Source organism: Rhipicephalus microplus, chromosome X (genome assembly GCF_043290135.1).
Source record: "Rhipicephalus microplus isolate Deutch F79 chromosome X, USDA_Rmic, whole genome shotgun sequence".
Taxonomy (NCBI): Eukaryota; Metazoa; Arthropoda; class Arachnida; order Ixodida; family Ixodidae; genus Rhipicephalus; species Rhipicephalus microplus.
In genome coordinates this window covers 256663724-256679495 of record NC_134710.1, presented here as the reverse complement: position 1 = coordinate 256679495, position 15772 = coordinate 256663724, and the positions used below count along the sequence as shown (strand labels likewise).

Genomic DNA, 15772 nt, shown 5'->3' with positions numbered 1-15772 from the left:
TGTTAATGTTACGTTAATTTGATATTACCAGCAATATTGTTAAGGTAACACATATAACATTATTGAAAGTAGGTTTACAGAATCGGCCTATGCTGAAGTAACATCGTCTATCTAGACAACTTTCACACGTTGTGCGCTTCGACGGTAGGCGTATAAATGAACTTGCGTGTGCGGGGTAGGGGCCTACGTGCATGTTGCGTGCGTAAATCCGTGCGCTGCGCTTCGATCGCTTCCCTTCTATCATCTCGTAGCACGGTGACGCGAATTACGACAGCTGGCCCTTGAGCCATCACGTAGTACTTTTAGCGCTCGTGCTTCGGCGATGATGTCGCAGAAGACGCCTCGAATGAACGCGTTCATTATGTGCTTCGTTGTAAACAGCGCATCGACCTTGGGTCGAAGATCTCATGCACCGCCGACTACAATATCGCCTTTCCTCGTAGGTCTCACTCCTGTTTCTGCGCGCTGGCCTTGCTCATCAGTCGTTTTGTGTCCCGCGCGTCCGTCACGCTCTGCTCTCGCTGCTTGACGACAAGGGCATTCGAGGAGATGGCCGATATCAAATGAACCATCTGCGGCTTACCCCCTGCATGAGCAGCCTGTCCGAGCGGAAGACTCTTTACCAATGTGTGCTGCTAAATAAGGGTATTAAGTGCCTTGTAATTGATGCGGAAAGTCGAAAAATCAAGATCAAGTATCTTTGGCTTCCCTCTGACCTTCAGTAGAGGAGGACTGTGAAATCATTGTCCCCATATCGGTAAGAGGCTACCTGAAATCGTGACGGCGATGTAAGGTGGTAAACAGTCGATAAAAAATGGTATTCACGCTGAATGAATGTTTTTGTGTTAATTATGCTGCTTAGCTTACGACCATATATGGGGATGCTAATTTTTCATCTTTGTTTCATATCAGCCACTCCTTCCTTATAGCTGAAATAGAGCCTGGTAGTTCAAGAAAACAATGCAAGGTGCACAATGCACGACGTGGTACTGGTTGAAGCAACAACAGGATACGTGAGGTAGGGTATACACCAATAGAGAACATATGAAAATGAACCTTTGGTAGATGGCGCTACCACTGACAACCTTAGAAACGTCAGCGAGATCGTGAAAAGCTCTGCCGAGAAGCCTGATTTTGTCGTACGGTTATGATGTTGACGATGACCGCAGTTGAATTTTTCAGGACTGGATTTTTTTATTTGGAACGACCTGTACCCGGTACACGCTGTAGACAGATGTAGGCGGACTGAGCGTCAGTCGTAGATAAAACTGATATGCGGGGAGGCGCTTCGGCATGTGCTATGGAACATTCGAGCCTTATCAGTGGTGCTCGTGTGAGTTCTCCAATGAACTTCACTACTCATTTCTGCGTGTGATCTTAGCAGAATGAACCCAAACAATAGAGACGCTTTCCAAGCATTGAAGCATGTTCTAAGCTGAGCATTGACAGCAGTTGTTGCGGATTAATAATAATAATAATAATAATAATAATAATAATAATAATAATAATAATAATAATAATAATAATAATAATAATAATAATAATAATAATAATAATAATAATAATAATAATAATAATAATAATAATAATAATAATAATAATAATAATAATAATAATATTATTATTATTATTATTATTATTATTATTGTTGTTGTTGTTGTTGTTGTTGTTGTTGTTGTTGTTGTTGTTGTTGTTGTTGTTGTTGTTGTTGTTGTTGTTGTTGTTGTTAACTACTATATGATTATGAGAGACTCCATAGTGAAGGCCTCCAGAAATTCTGACTATCTAGGATGTTTAACATGCACCTGAATCTTGTACCCCAGACTTAGGCATTTTCGCCTCCATCGAAAATGCGTCCACCGTGATTATGGATCAAATACGAATACATGAAATGACACAATAAATGAACATGTCAATATTTGGTCAAGCAGCATAAGCGAATAAGTACGGTGTGAGCTGTCAACTCGTCTGATGAATAGTCGCATGAGGAACATATTGCTGTGAGTTCGGTGACCTCTTTCGAAGCACCTCCAATCTGTGATTGCCTTAAAGGAATTATATATGCGCTGTTTTCGACTGTGACATCTAATCAATAACCATTGGCAGTTGACACGAGGTCCACTGGAGAGAAGTCCAGAATATTGAAAGTAGTAAACGTAAAAAAGTATGTTCAAAGGGTTCTGCAGTCTAGCGCATGCAGCTGTTAAAAAGCAGAGGTGATATGAAACAAATCTTAGCGCAGCCGCTGGGTCCACCTTTCTATTGTCAAGGTGATTCTCTGGAATTGAAGAAGTGGGTGACACTACATGCAGATAAGCAGTGATTCACTGTGTGGAGCCTGGATGCACTGAAAAATGCGAAAGCTTCACATGAATCGAAAAAGGGTCATATGCGAGTCGGTACAACCTTGGTATCTATCTCGAAGGAATCCACAGCATCGAAACTCAAACACCAGGGAAGCGAAACGTCGTACAAATGTTTAGAGGTTTTCCTAAGTCTCCGTGAAATATATTTGTCTGCTCGCAGATGTAATATCACCTCGTGGTCCGTTACACATATTTTAGTGAAGTATAGTAATTGTGAGATAAAGAGAAACATAACAGAAAACAGCTCGTGGAAGCTGGACCCATAAGCCTTGCATTACGCCTGCAGCCCCGTAATATACGAGAATTAGGGTGTCGGTTTAGTTTTTTAGTGAAAGATATCTCAGATAATTTTTTTTCTTCATAGACGACATGGACAGTAGAGTGCACGTACGCAGAACAACCCAAAAGAATGCGCCCCCCCCCCTCCCTCCTGACATAATCTGAAAATCACTCTGCTATTTTCATTGTTCAAATGGTGTATAGGAGAGGTTGGTGCCTCTTTAGCCTCTGACTGCTCTTTCTCGCTCAGCAAACAAAACACACGGTACTAAAAACAAAGTAAAAGTTCGCTTATTTTCGTGGAATGACGTGCTTTTGCTGTTCACCGGCTACAATCGCCGGTGATATATGTTCAGATGAATAATTGTCGCTTTAATAAATTCTAACGACACATGCTAACGTAAGCGGGTTTTGTAAATCAGATATGGAGGAAAGGATTGTTTTCTCACACCTCTCTCGTTTACACAGCGCTACCTGAAGGGAACAAAGAAAACGAAAAGAATTGAGTAAGGGTCAATGAAAAGGCATGCCTTGAGGATGGGCAGGACTTCGGAGATATTCCGGAACATGATCTGCGGGTTGTACTTTTTCGGCTTAGGCGGCAGGTAGGGTTTGACGTCCAGGGCGCAGTACTGTCCTCGAAAGTACTCGTGTTCCTGGCCCTGGTCCCGGGCCACGATGTCGACGCACTCGTTGTACGACCCCAAGGCCACGAGCGTCCCTTCTAGCACCCCATCCGGGATCTTGCCAGACGAGTCCAACACTGCGAAGACAGTTGTATTCTCTTTTTATCACTTGCTGTCGTATAGACGATTTCAAGGTTGCAAGCGTTGTACCCCAAAAAGCTTCCGGTCACCTCATTTACCAGCTCCTAACGTCGAAACTGAAAGCACGTCTTCAAGTTCTTTTTAAGGGTTAGAAAAGTCTCTCTTTCGTTTTTCACACAAAAGGAATGTGCGGGAAGTAGAATGCAATGTTTTATATTTTTATGTAGCTCAAAAAAACACTTCCTTGAATATATTTTACCAAGTAAGAGAAGGAAACTGTAGAAAATCAGCGGGCTATTTTCTGAAGCTCTTGTTGACCACCGATAATATTAAGACACATCGGTTGACGAAACCGGCTGTCATCAAGGGCCTGTGTTTGTAAACATTGAAATGGTCTATAGGACATAAACAAAAACTCCAACAAGGTGCTGTGCAGCAAGCAATATTGTGCTATTTTAAACACCGGAGCTCTTCAAGCTCCTCGCAGTAATGCCGATGTTGAAGGCAGGAAACTCGGTGGGCATGCGCCACAAAAAGCCTGTATGTGCCAAGCTGTTCCCAGCACAACGCAGTCACGCATTTTACAGTTTAGCAGGGGGGTAGGAAAGGAAAGTCAGAGAAAATGGAGTAATTTGAGAGATAGGAGGAGTGAAATAAGGGGAGTGGGCAATGTAGAAAGACATAATTAAAGAAAGAACTCAACCTGCGTTGGCCAGACGGTAGCACTTGCTGGCCAGCCCCGCTGTTTGCCACTGTTTACTCAAATTTCCTAGCCACAGAACAGACATTATTGTTCTCTTTTTATTGAATGGCTGAAACTCAGCTATTATGACGTTCGACATTTATAGGAAGTGACGGCACTTATGGAAACGGAGCGTTATGACTGTTTGAACTAAGTGCACTGACACACGGTTGTTGACACATAGCACTACGTTCATAAAATACGCTTGTGCGTGAGTGGCCTGAAAAATGCGTCCCCGTGTTGTATGTTCACGTTTACCAGGGCCAGCGCAGGGAGTAGAAGATATGGCCAACGACGAAACTCCGGTTCAATATATATAACCTGCAATTTGGTAACACCTGGCAACCCGATGAGATCTTCGGAGTACCAAACCATGATTGTGAAGTGCAATGTTTCTCTGTCTGTATCTGTAAACACTGTAAATATATAGCAGCAACCCTGTCATAAGGAAGTGTGTTGAAAAAAATAAAGTAGCCTGCCCAAGAAGGCGCAACCGATTGCAACCTAAATACCGGCCTGAGATTAGCTTTTCTCATTACTTGGTGTAATGGAAGAACTTTGTCTTTATTTTGATATGAATACTCAATATTTGTTTTCATCTTTATATGGAGCGTACGCGTGTTACGTAATAGTCGCTGTGTTTCTGTGAATGTTTTAGCTTAATGTATGGATCTCTCAGTATAGGAAAAAAAAAACGGGAAATAAAGCAGTGTTAGCACACCCAGGCATGTCTGATTCCGGCGTAGTAAGTAATAACTCATCCCACGTAACTGTGAAAATGCAAATATATAACAAGTTGGTGAACCCCTGTAGGGTGGACTGCGGGATTACTGCCGCCGTAGCTCAGTTGGTAGAGCACCAGACGTGTTATTGGAAGGTCGCAGGTTCGGTCCCCACCTACGGCAAGTTATCTTTTCCTCCACATATCCTTCTGCGGTTATATTACAATTTTTACTATTGGCATCGCCTATACTTTCTTAGCATCATTTTGGGTTAGTTATCATTACATAAGAAGAGATGCACTGAATAATGGGGTAATTTCTGGTGAATAGCCTCGATAACAGGAGGTGTGTCCCAATTATCAGACAGCACGTAGACAGTCTACTCAGACTGCTTAGAAGACAGCACCAAGCCCATGTTGTCCGAGACTGGGAATACGTCTGGACGGCTTTTACACGACGATGCGCCACCTCGCGTCGAGAAGAGAAAGCCAAAATAAACAATTGTAACAGTTGTATTTTCTGACCTATTTCGAATTGAAATCTAAGAAAAGTAAACGTTACTCACATTTAGCGTCTGGACAAGCATCTGCTTGTGTGCAGACGACCATTCCGGCCAGATTCGATATATCCGAGTGATTCGCTGAGCCGCCATCTCGTTTGGACAGCAAACTAGCCTGCATCGTATTTTTCTACGGTGCGGTCTTCTTGAAGCTGTCTATTTTGCCGGCTTCATGACAATTCGAATCAGACTTAAGATGGCCGCTGTCCATTTCGCTGTCTATTTAGCCATCTACAGTGAGTATTGGAACACACACATGAAAATATCTAGCCAACTTCGAAAAGCACCAAATTTTTATGCACCCCTTTTCACCCCCACCCCCACACACAACGTCACTATGCATCAGTCTCGTACAGTATACCGCATCACAATGAGTCGACAGCAGTTCAGGGGAAGTCTACTGTTCTTAAAAATTTTAATTACTCCTGCGTCGCTATAATTTTTCATTACTTTTGAGGATGATATTCGAAGATAGTTGGTAGCGACACTTGTTTGTGCTTAAGGTCAGCTAGAGCGATGACGAATAATCGTCTCTGCGCAGCACTGCGAGGAAAGTCGTAGATGTGGTGCAAAATCTCTTCGTTACAAAGACGTCACGACGTCTTTGTTACATATGCGGCGTTTCACGACGTCACAGACATCACTAAGAGTGCTATCGGTCAGTCCTAAACAAAAATGAAGATTATTTGTGAAACCGACTCTCCATGATAATCTGCAAAGCAGAATGGCCTATATCCGGCGGAGTCCAGTTGGCGGAGTCCAGCTTCGGCAACTTGCTGTATTCCATGTGGAGTTCTTAATGTCTTCATCGAAATTGTGGCAGTGGAATCAGACCTTGAAAGCGGTATAGCGTCTTCCTTGTCGCGTTGCACAGCTCACCGAAAATCATTATCGGCATGTTCGTTGCCAGCCCGCCCCAGTGACTTGGCAGACCACTGGAATGTCACGCACTGTAGTTTCTCATGTGGCATATAATAGAGGTGTCTGGTATTGAATACCACTTGTTTGTATGGTCCGTGTCGCAGAGCTGATAACAATGGTTGCAGGGCTGCCTTAGAGTCACCTAATATCGACTATGGTTGCGGCCGTTCACGACCGACAACTCAAAGTGCTGCGCAAAAAGCTGCATTCTTCAAAAAAATGCCTCATACTTTTTTCAGTTTCTCACTTTCACATCCGAGCCATTCACAAGTGTCATGTCGAATAAATGGCGAAAAAAAAACTGCCCAGTTCAAAATCTGGGCACCTTCTGGCCTTTCGTGCTGCGATTGAGAAGTATTGCAACCCCACCAGTGCTTTCTAACCCTCCCAAGCTCAATTGTTCACACAAAGTGGTAGTGTAAGCGACGTTTCCGAACAGTCAGAACGTCTAAGCGAGCAATGTATTAGCATCGTGAACTTATGACTTTTACTGTCATCAATGTGTTTTTCATTATGGCTATTGGCGACAGCGTCCTGTGTTTCAAGAAACGCATTGTAAACACACTTTAACATCCTTGACACAATTATTGCGAGCAGAAAAAAGCAACTCAAAATAAGTATGCAGAAAATAGGACCAACATGGCAACCACCTGTGTTTAACGAACCCTCAACTCTCTCAAGCTGTAATAAACTGCTCCCATCTTTAAGGAAGTGCTCCAAACGCGTCAGTTATAGGAGTTTTCTAGATCACGAGTCCCGCCTATTTTCGAGCTTCTTGAGATGCTCCATCTTCTGCCTGGCATTTCAGGAGTACACGCATCTGCCTACCGGTGTAAAAGTACATGCGTCCGCCTCGTTACACCACACACCCATCCCATCTGAATTCCCCCCTCCCCTCCCCAGCTCTGAAAAACGCACTTTCGACATCACGAGTCTCGGCGTGTTGTCATATGCGCTTCATATAACGAAAAGATGATCAATGATCTTACTGACACTTTTTCATGAGTGCGTTTCTCAGTGATCAACAGGCTTCGATTATGGTGTGTCCCGCATAATGATTAGCTGAAGCATGTTCCTGTGAAAATGGTTGCTGGTGCAGGACGCTTTTGGGAACGTGTGGACCTGCGTTCTTAAAATTCTTTTACTCATAATATGCATGACAAAATAAATTTTGTAACTCGATCCTCCTTATGTCTCGATGTGATGCAGCGAAGGCAATAGACAGCAATGCTGGGTAGACTTGGCGGAATTCTCCAAGAACGTCCGTGCTTCGAGATATTTGGTTGCAAAGATCAGTTGCGATTGACATGTTTATGCAAGTAAGATAGCGAGGATTGATGCAAAGCTCCTCACTAATGTGCCACGACATGTTGGTGTGGCGTTTAATCTGGTAAAGGGTAGAAGATATACAGACAAAATTAATAGTGGATGTAGTTTTACTAGCGGCTGGGGATATCAAGCCATGACCGCGTATTGCATCAGGAAAGCATTTTGAGCCGATCACCGATATTTATTCTTGCATACGTGATACTGCGACTGGCTGGTAAACTGCGACCAGATATCCATGAGCACGTGTGGGCTAGACAAATTCTTCAATGTGGAACTGAGTATGAATATGACTTAACTAATTACGACAAAAATGTGCCAACATATCACAAAATATATCCAAAATATCACAAAATATATCACAAAATATATCCCAACTGTTCATTACAAACATATGCAGTCACTAATTAGTTATTTACAGAAACTTAGTTCATCGCGTGGCTGACGACGATAATTACCATCTCACTTTGAGTCTCCTCGGCCGCAAAACTTACTTGCATGGGCTCTCAGTACGTAAATTTCACGATGCCCATCTTTAAGGAAGTAATAAAACCTGAATTTAATGACGCAGGATAACGGACAGGTGTACAATCAAATACTCTGGGTCCGTCTGTAACTTCATGAGTGGTGCTTGCAATCAATAGCTAGTTGTGTCATTTTAGTCCGTCTCAACATACCATTGTCAATGATGTAGCGAGGGCAGGTCAATAGTGTGAGGTTCAGCTCGATGACACAACTGAGCAGACGTAAGTGATTAGGTCATTTGATATTTGCTAGAATCGATTTTACCACCACAATGCATCTCGTAAATTAAGGCGATAAAATTGTCTGGTGTTCCCGTATGTTACTGAGCGGATTAAGACAAGTATCACTGTGCACAAAGCTTTAGTTGCTCAACATCGCTTGATTCAACAGAGTTCAGTCTCTCGCAGGTTTTAAAAGCGAAAAGTCTGCTGCCCCAATAGCAAAATTAACTTGACGACTCGTCACTTATTTGGCCCAGTGCTACCCTCTGTGATTCTTTTGGTTAACACAGGTGGTAGAGCGCTCACCTTGAAAAAGCGCTGTTCTGGTTTCAAAACACCGGTGAGAAATGAATTTTCATTATTATCCGAGTGAACAATGTGCTGTTTTCTTTATATATGCGTGGAACTTCCGAATGGATGACATATTTCTCTTACCTGTACGAGGAAGTTCTATAACCTACATGATGGGAAGTTTCCCTTGTGGATAAGAAGAGACTACCCATTACGGTATTCTTCAGTCACAGTTCACGCATTCCGTCGTACAGTGGCATTCGTTCAAGCAAGCGAAAACGACGACGACGAAGATGACAAAGTGCCGCCATCAGTCGGCATATCTTTAGTTGTCCGGCTGGCCTCTTTTGTGGCCGATCTACATGTGCACGCCAGAACGACTCATGCAATGAATGATATGGAGGGTCACAAACAAGCTCCCGAGAGCCACCTGCAGTGGTCAACTCCACTTGCTCACCCTTGTACAACACAAAAGAAGAACAATGAACAACAAAAAAGTGACAAGAAAGCCAACCTGGGTCCGTTCGAAATCCAGCCGGCAAAAAAGTGACATAAAGACTGCATTACTGACGTTGGCCTGTTTAATAATTGTGTTTATTAAGGTAGGTTTACACAATTTTAACACTGCGAATACCACCATGCCCCGCCACGGTGGTCTAGTGGCTAAGGTGCTCGGCTGCTGACCCGTAGGTCGCGGGACCGAATCTTGGCTGTGGCGGCTGCATTTCCGATGCAGGCGGAAATGCTTTAGGCCCGTGTACTCAGATTTGGGCGCACGTTAAAGAACCCCAGGTATTCAAAATTTCCGGAGCCCTCCACTACGGCGTCTCTCATATACATTATGGTGGTTTTGGGACGTTAAACCCCACAAATCCAATGAATACCTCCGTTGACGCAAATAAAAATGAGTGATGCAACAGCTGTTGCTCAAGTCTCCTAAACCAGCAAAAAAAAAAAAAAAACATCCGTTCACGACGCGAAAACAAAGAAAGCTGACAGCCGAGAAACTAAAAGTAAAAAAAAAAAGAGGGCGACTGTTGCGTGGCAGAGTGGTGCTGCAGTGCATGCGTGGATTATCCTGTTGCAGAAACACGGCTCAAGACGATGGCTTCTTTTCGCTTTCAAGGTTGCTGCTATCTGATCTGGTCTGTTTTTATTGATTTTAATCTAAAGACCGGTTAACTCGTCTGGCTGTGCCACCCCTCTGTTCCGATTGCACTTCGCGCTCTCAGAGACACTGACAGGCACGTGCGAAAGCTGTGGGCCGTAATCTGAGAGACGAATCACTAAAAGCAGGCCACGCACTTCCATCTAACCACCGGATCTGCCCTTGGATCGCGCAACACCAAAGATAGCTTGGAGGCCACCGGAACACACGTAATCTTTATTTAAAGACGCCGAGGTCCCGCCATATATACGTAACGACTGCGCCATATCTCCCTTCGGCTCTCGACTTACTTCTTTCTTTTCCGCGGTTTCAGGCTAGCGCTATGCACCACGTTTTCCTTTACGTGACCTGAAAGGGTCTTTGCAGAGGCGCATACACTAGTTTGGCTTTATTATAAACTGCGATGGTTTCGTTCACTCCTGCGACAAAAGCCGCTTCATGCTTCCTGGTCAATTTGCATCGTATGTTATCGAGATCCAATAACTTTCGCGTCGATTACAACTCTGAGAATACCTACCAGCAGCCCATTCTTGATGTGCATGATAAGACAAGCGAGCTGCGGGTCTTTGCGTTTAGAGAAGGGTGAACGCGCAAATTTCTGGTGTGCCCAGTGCTTCCTTCTCACAGTCCCTTCCGCCTCGACGACGTCATAGGAAAAGAAAAGTGCACCAGGGGAAGGCTCACCGAACTATCGTGCGTCTTATACATGCTCACGGCAGTACCTACGTACACTGTCATGAAGCATGCCTCTACCGTAGCCACGAAAGTATTGAGCTTGCAATGTCACACATGCACTTAGTGGCATCGGCGCTTGGCTCAACAATGTGTTGCAATCGAGCCAACGCGCGAACATATTAACTGTAGATGTAACACCTAACTACTGCACAGCACGACGAAGGTTCACGTATTCGTGACTAGATGTTGCGCAGCGCGCAATTCACAAGATTGATATCACGCTCGTGTAATAAAGAACCAAAATGGGTTTTGCAAGACAATATGTACTATGCTTTATATTATGTGATAGTGTATATATATTCAGGTGAATTACTAACGGGCAGCCCACTCATTATGATACCTGGATAGCACCTTCCTATTTTTATTTCTTATCTTCAGTCCTTAAACTCTTTTTGCCTGACAGCAGGGTTCACCACCGGATGCCCGCCTGCTAGACCTCGCTGCCCATCTACCTTTCCTTCTCCTCCTACTCACGAAAGGGACATTCACCGAAGAATGAGGCTCGGATGGAGCCTATAGATGTCAGACTCTGGAGTTTCACGGGCCCTTAGCGCCACCTGTCGACGCAGTTTTGAGTAGTGCAAAACCAGATTCCCTAGCATAGTTTGCTGCGAAGCAAGGTGCAACTACAGCATATGAAACAATGATTGAGCGAAATATTAGGTGTATTTGTACATTCAACACTTAGAAAAAGAGCAACTAATTTCTCTCCTCTAGTCGGACGCGTCACCAAACCGCCGTGAAATGCTTGCTGGTTCACTCGCCAGAACGACGGTGAGAACAACAGGAGACGCAACAGCTCCACTCTCTACGGCAAAAAGACCCCAGATGACGCTATAGTTGCGTTTTGAATTGCCACGGACGTAAAAGACTACAGCTTTACCATTTTCCGCAGGTTTCGCGAAGGAGAACAATGAGAGTGCTAGATACGGGCCGTTGGGAACGTGTTGGGTAAGCAAATTACTCGTGTTTTCCACAGCTGGTCACACGAGGAAGTGTGATAATGTAGGTCCCCTGTTATTGTTTTTAGTGTCCTTGACAGAGAGCCATGAAAATAATGATTATGAAACTTTACAGAGCCCGTAGTGCGTGCCGTGCAGCAGTAGACAGGTGACGCGGCGATGAACATCGCACACTCCGCGACCACCGATATTTTAAATTGTCGCCACCGCACAGCATAACGCACGTAGGGCTTTGAAGGCTCTAAGTTCCGGCTTTACCTAGAAAATGCAAACATGTACGCCATACAGGTAAATCACAAAATAATCGCGACCAGAATTAGTTTCCTTTTTTTTTTTTGCCGTTGGGCTCAGTGATTGCCGCAGCTATCTCGCAGGCATCGGTTTTGCTTTTCGTTGTACACCGAGAAAGTGGACACGGATGTATACCCTTTTGCAGAATATACAAACGGAAGACAACCTTCGACAGAATATTCTAGCATTCGTAATAAACAGTGAAAAGCACAGGAAGCGAGAGATCGATGGAGAAGGCAACTGCAAAGGCGAAAACCACTCGGGCTATTCGTGCCGGATAAAGCGAGATTCGTACCACTCACTCTAAAAAAGGAGTGAGTAAAAAGGGTGTCTTTTTGTCCCACAACACTAATCGTCCTCTATATTGCGTTCCATCCTTGCGCTATCGCCCCGGGCTCGGTACATTCCGGTCACGATCGACATGCCCACTATCAGGGTTACATTGCATTCTCGATAGGAAAGTGGCCAGCGCCGATTTTTCAAGAAAGGAAGCGCACGCAAGCCTGATGACGATTATTGTTGTGGGACAAAAAAGACACCCTTTTTACTCGATATTTTTTTAGAGTGATGATGTAGTAAGATAGATTGGTCGTGTATGCGCTTCATCGCTTTGGCATCATGTGTATGCCCAAGTTTAACGCCTTTAGGCGTTACAGAACGCACATCGGAGTGTTTTCCTCGGACTCGATGTCACGCGATGCTCGCTTGCAGTTAAATTGCCCGTTGCAGTACGCCGAAATAACAGAAACGTCTTTCGCATTGTACCCAGAGTTCGTTTTGATGAGCTTCATACTTCTCTGAAGCGAGGTTCGATTGAAGGAAGGAGCTTGCCAGGTCCTTGATATTCAGGAAACCGCACCTCAAGACCAACGAAAGGGGAGGGCTTATGCACGTTCGCTTGTGGACGGCTCTCTTTGCACTACCCATTTATGGCCGGCGGGTCGATGGGGGCGCTGGTGGCGGCGTTTTCCGCTGCGCCGCCTGGGCAGAGTCTGACGTATATACGACAGTCACTCCAGAATCACGAGTAGCAACTTACCGTCGTGCTTATAGTGAAGAGATCATTGAATCATGCATGTACTAACTGAAGGGGCCAAAACAATTGAAGCTGGCTAGGTCACCTCGGTAGAGTGCACAGCGGGATGAGCGGGAAAGAACTGATATTTTCTATCAAAGGGCGCGTACACAAGAAAGAGGTGAGAGAGAAGGATAGGTTTACTTGCAGAAAGGCAGAGAGGTCGACCTGAGCGATAGCTTGCTCTAGCCTGCTACTCTACACTGAGGAGGGAAAAGGGGAAAACAAAGAATAATGGATGACGATGTTGAAATAGAGACGTGAGTATGTAGTATTCTTTCTAGCTGAGACAAATTTTATAGCCACGCGTATAGTCCAGTTGGTTCCAAAAAGGTCATAACTGCTCTTATGACCACAATTGCAGGCTGACTAGAGCTGTCTGTTTCAGCTCTTTCTGTATGGCCCGTCTTCCCACGAAGTTTGATAGAAGATGGGACATTGTGATGCGTATAGGACAGAGTACCGGCGGTCATTTAGAGCAACAGAGTGGATACCAAGAAATGGGAAGTGCGGCAGGCCGTTAGCTGCAGTGACATATTTTGAAATTTGGAGGGATATAATCACCTAGGAGAAGAGAGAGTGAACTAGAGATTGTTGAGAGAAGTCTTCGCCCTGCACTGTACATCTGCATCTGTAAGTAAACCCCTACTCTTTTCTTCGGTACTCGGAGGTATGTCACATCTCATGTTTACTTAACGGTTCTATTGATTTGAGGATACTGAGCATTCGCAGCGCTCATAAACGATGACAAAAGAAAGCACAAACGACAGAGACTTGCGCTTCGTCGTTTGGTTCTTCTATGTTTTTTTCTGAGTGCTAGCAATACTCAGTATATATAAAGACACCCACCAACTAGCCCATCACCGAATTCTTCTTGAACAGATTTGTAAAATCCACGTTGACATGTCTGTTTGTTTGTCGCAATTATGACTACTGCAGTTGTTTTCTTTTGATTTTTGGCTGTGCTCAAACTTATTAAGTATCTTCATCGAACCTTCAAATGCAGCTTCAGGTTGGAGGTATGAGAAGAGATTGTTATTTGCATATAGGAAGTCACAGAACCATGGCACTGAACAGGCGGCCTTCTTCATCTTGTCCCACGTGACTTTCAGGCTCATTTACAATGTCATAAATTATCATCTAGCCTAACAGGCTATTATTCGGATTTGCCTTGGACTTTATATATAAAGTAAGAAATATTTAACGTACACAGGAGCAATCACAAGATATTCTTGCTATATTATTATAATAATATTTGTTATCATTTTATGTTTTACGAAAACCACGTTGCAACTATGAGAGACGCCGTAGTGGAGGACCTCGGAAATTTCGGCCACCCGGGGTTCTTTAACTTCTCTTAAATGTAAGGCAGCTGAACTCTAGTATTTCGCCGGCCTTGAAATGCGTCTGCCGGGATTCTATCCCGTGACCTTTGTATCAGCAATCACGCTCAATAACCTCTAGACGACTGTGGTGTTCTATAGCGGGTAATTATAAGCATGTGATGTAAAGTAGGTTAAGTATATAGCATAGAGTAGGCTAAATGTACAGTATACAAAACAGTCTACACAAGAAAATTAAAAAAAGATGAAAAGTAGAAAAACAAAAGATGAAGATAACAAGGTGCAAAACGGTAGCAAAACATGAAGATATAGACGGACAACGATAAATAGTATCACATACGACAACACTCATGGTAGGCTGAAAGACAAAAGAGAAAATGATATGCTCATTGTGCGACGCTATGTTAAAGAGCACAAAGCTCGGGGAAAAAAAAACATCGACTCTGGGATGAAAAATGTTGAGATCCAAAAACAAAGGTTTATAAAGACTAAGTATCCTGCTGACAGTAGATATTGGCAGAGGTAAGCGGGTATGCTTAAAACGGTTTAAGATATCTCGTCCTCTTGTGCGAAATGAGAAAGTCAATATAACGTAGCAGTCCCAGGGAGGTTATTTTATCATGAACAAGTTTGAAAATAAATCGCAGATCATGAACAATATCGTCAGCATTGAAGTGATGGATGTATAGAAAGTGTGAAAGCCTAAAAAATAATGCAGCAGTGATAAAACGAGACCCTGGGTCATTTCTAGCAAAGTGGCTGCTTGCTTCAACATTTTTTTAGCTCTGCTGGCCGTTTGGATAATGGGATATATACCAAAAACAGTATGTCATAACATGACTGAATGACCAACATGAGTGACTAGTCTAAAATGAAAATCATGACATGTATGTCATGAATCTCATGATTTACATGTCATGGTCTTGCTGCTCCTGCGGTGGCATCGTTCACATGACAGATCGCAAAACTGGTATAGTATGACATGACGGCATGGCGAACATAAGTGACGGGCCCTCACGTGGAAATCATGACATGCATGTCATGTAAGAACATGACTACACGCCAGCCCCGCCGCGGTGGTCTAGTGGCTAAGGTACTCGGCTGCTGACACGCAGGTCGCGGGTTTGAATCCCGGCTGCGGCGGCTGCATTTCTGATGGAGGCGGAAATGTTGTAGGCCCGTGTGCTCAGATTTGGGTGCACGTTAAAGAACCCCAGGTGGTCGAAATTTCCGGAGCCCTCCACTACGGCGTCTCTCATAATCATATGGTGGTTTTGGGACGTTAAACCCCACATATCAATCAATCAATGACTACACGCCACGCTCATGATGCGCTCGCGGTCATTTCGCTATCGTCACATACACCAGATTTGGTATTACGTGACGTCGCCATCGGCCATACCATGCTGAATGCGCCGGTTCTCGTCCGTTTGGTATTACGTGACGTGAATGTATGACATAGATATATGACTGGTGCAA

At 44.1% G+C, this 15772-nt stretch overlaps 1 protein-coding gene across 1 annotated transcript in view; it reads right to left on the bottom strand.

The window, feature by feature from the left end:
• Positions 1-446: 446 nt before the first annotated feature.
• LOC142775230 (uncharacterized) overlaps positions 447-15772 on the bottom strand; it is a 42888-nt gene continuing 27562 nt past the window's right edge. Inside the window, exons 2-3 of the mRNA XM_075876584.1 lie at positions 3176-3408; positions 447-599 (exon numbers count right to left, since the gene is read on the bottom strand). Of these exons, the coding sequence (XP_075732699.1) occupies positions 447-599; positions 3176-3408 (386 nt within the window). The remainder of the gene's footprint in view (positions 600-3175; positions 3409-15772) is intronic.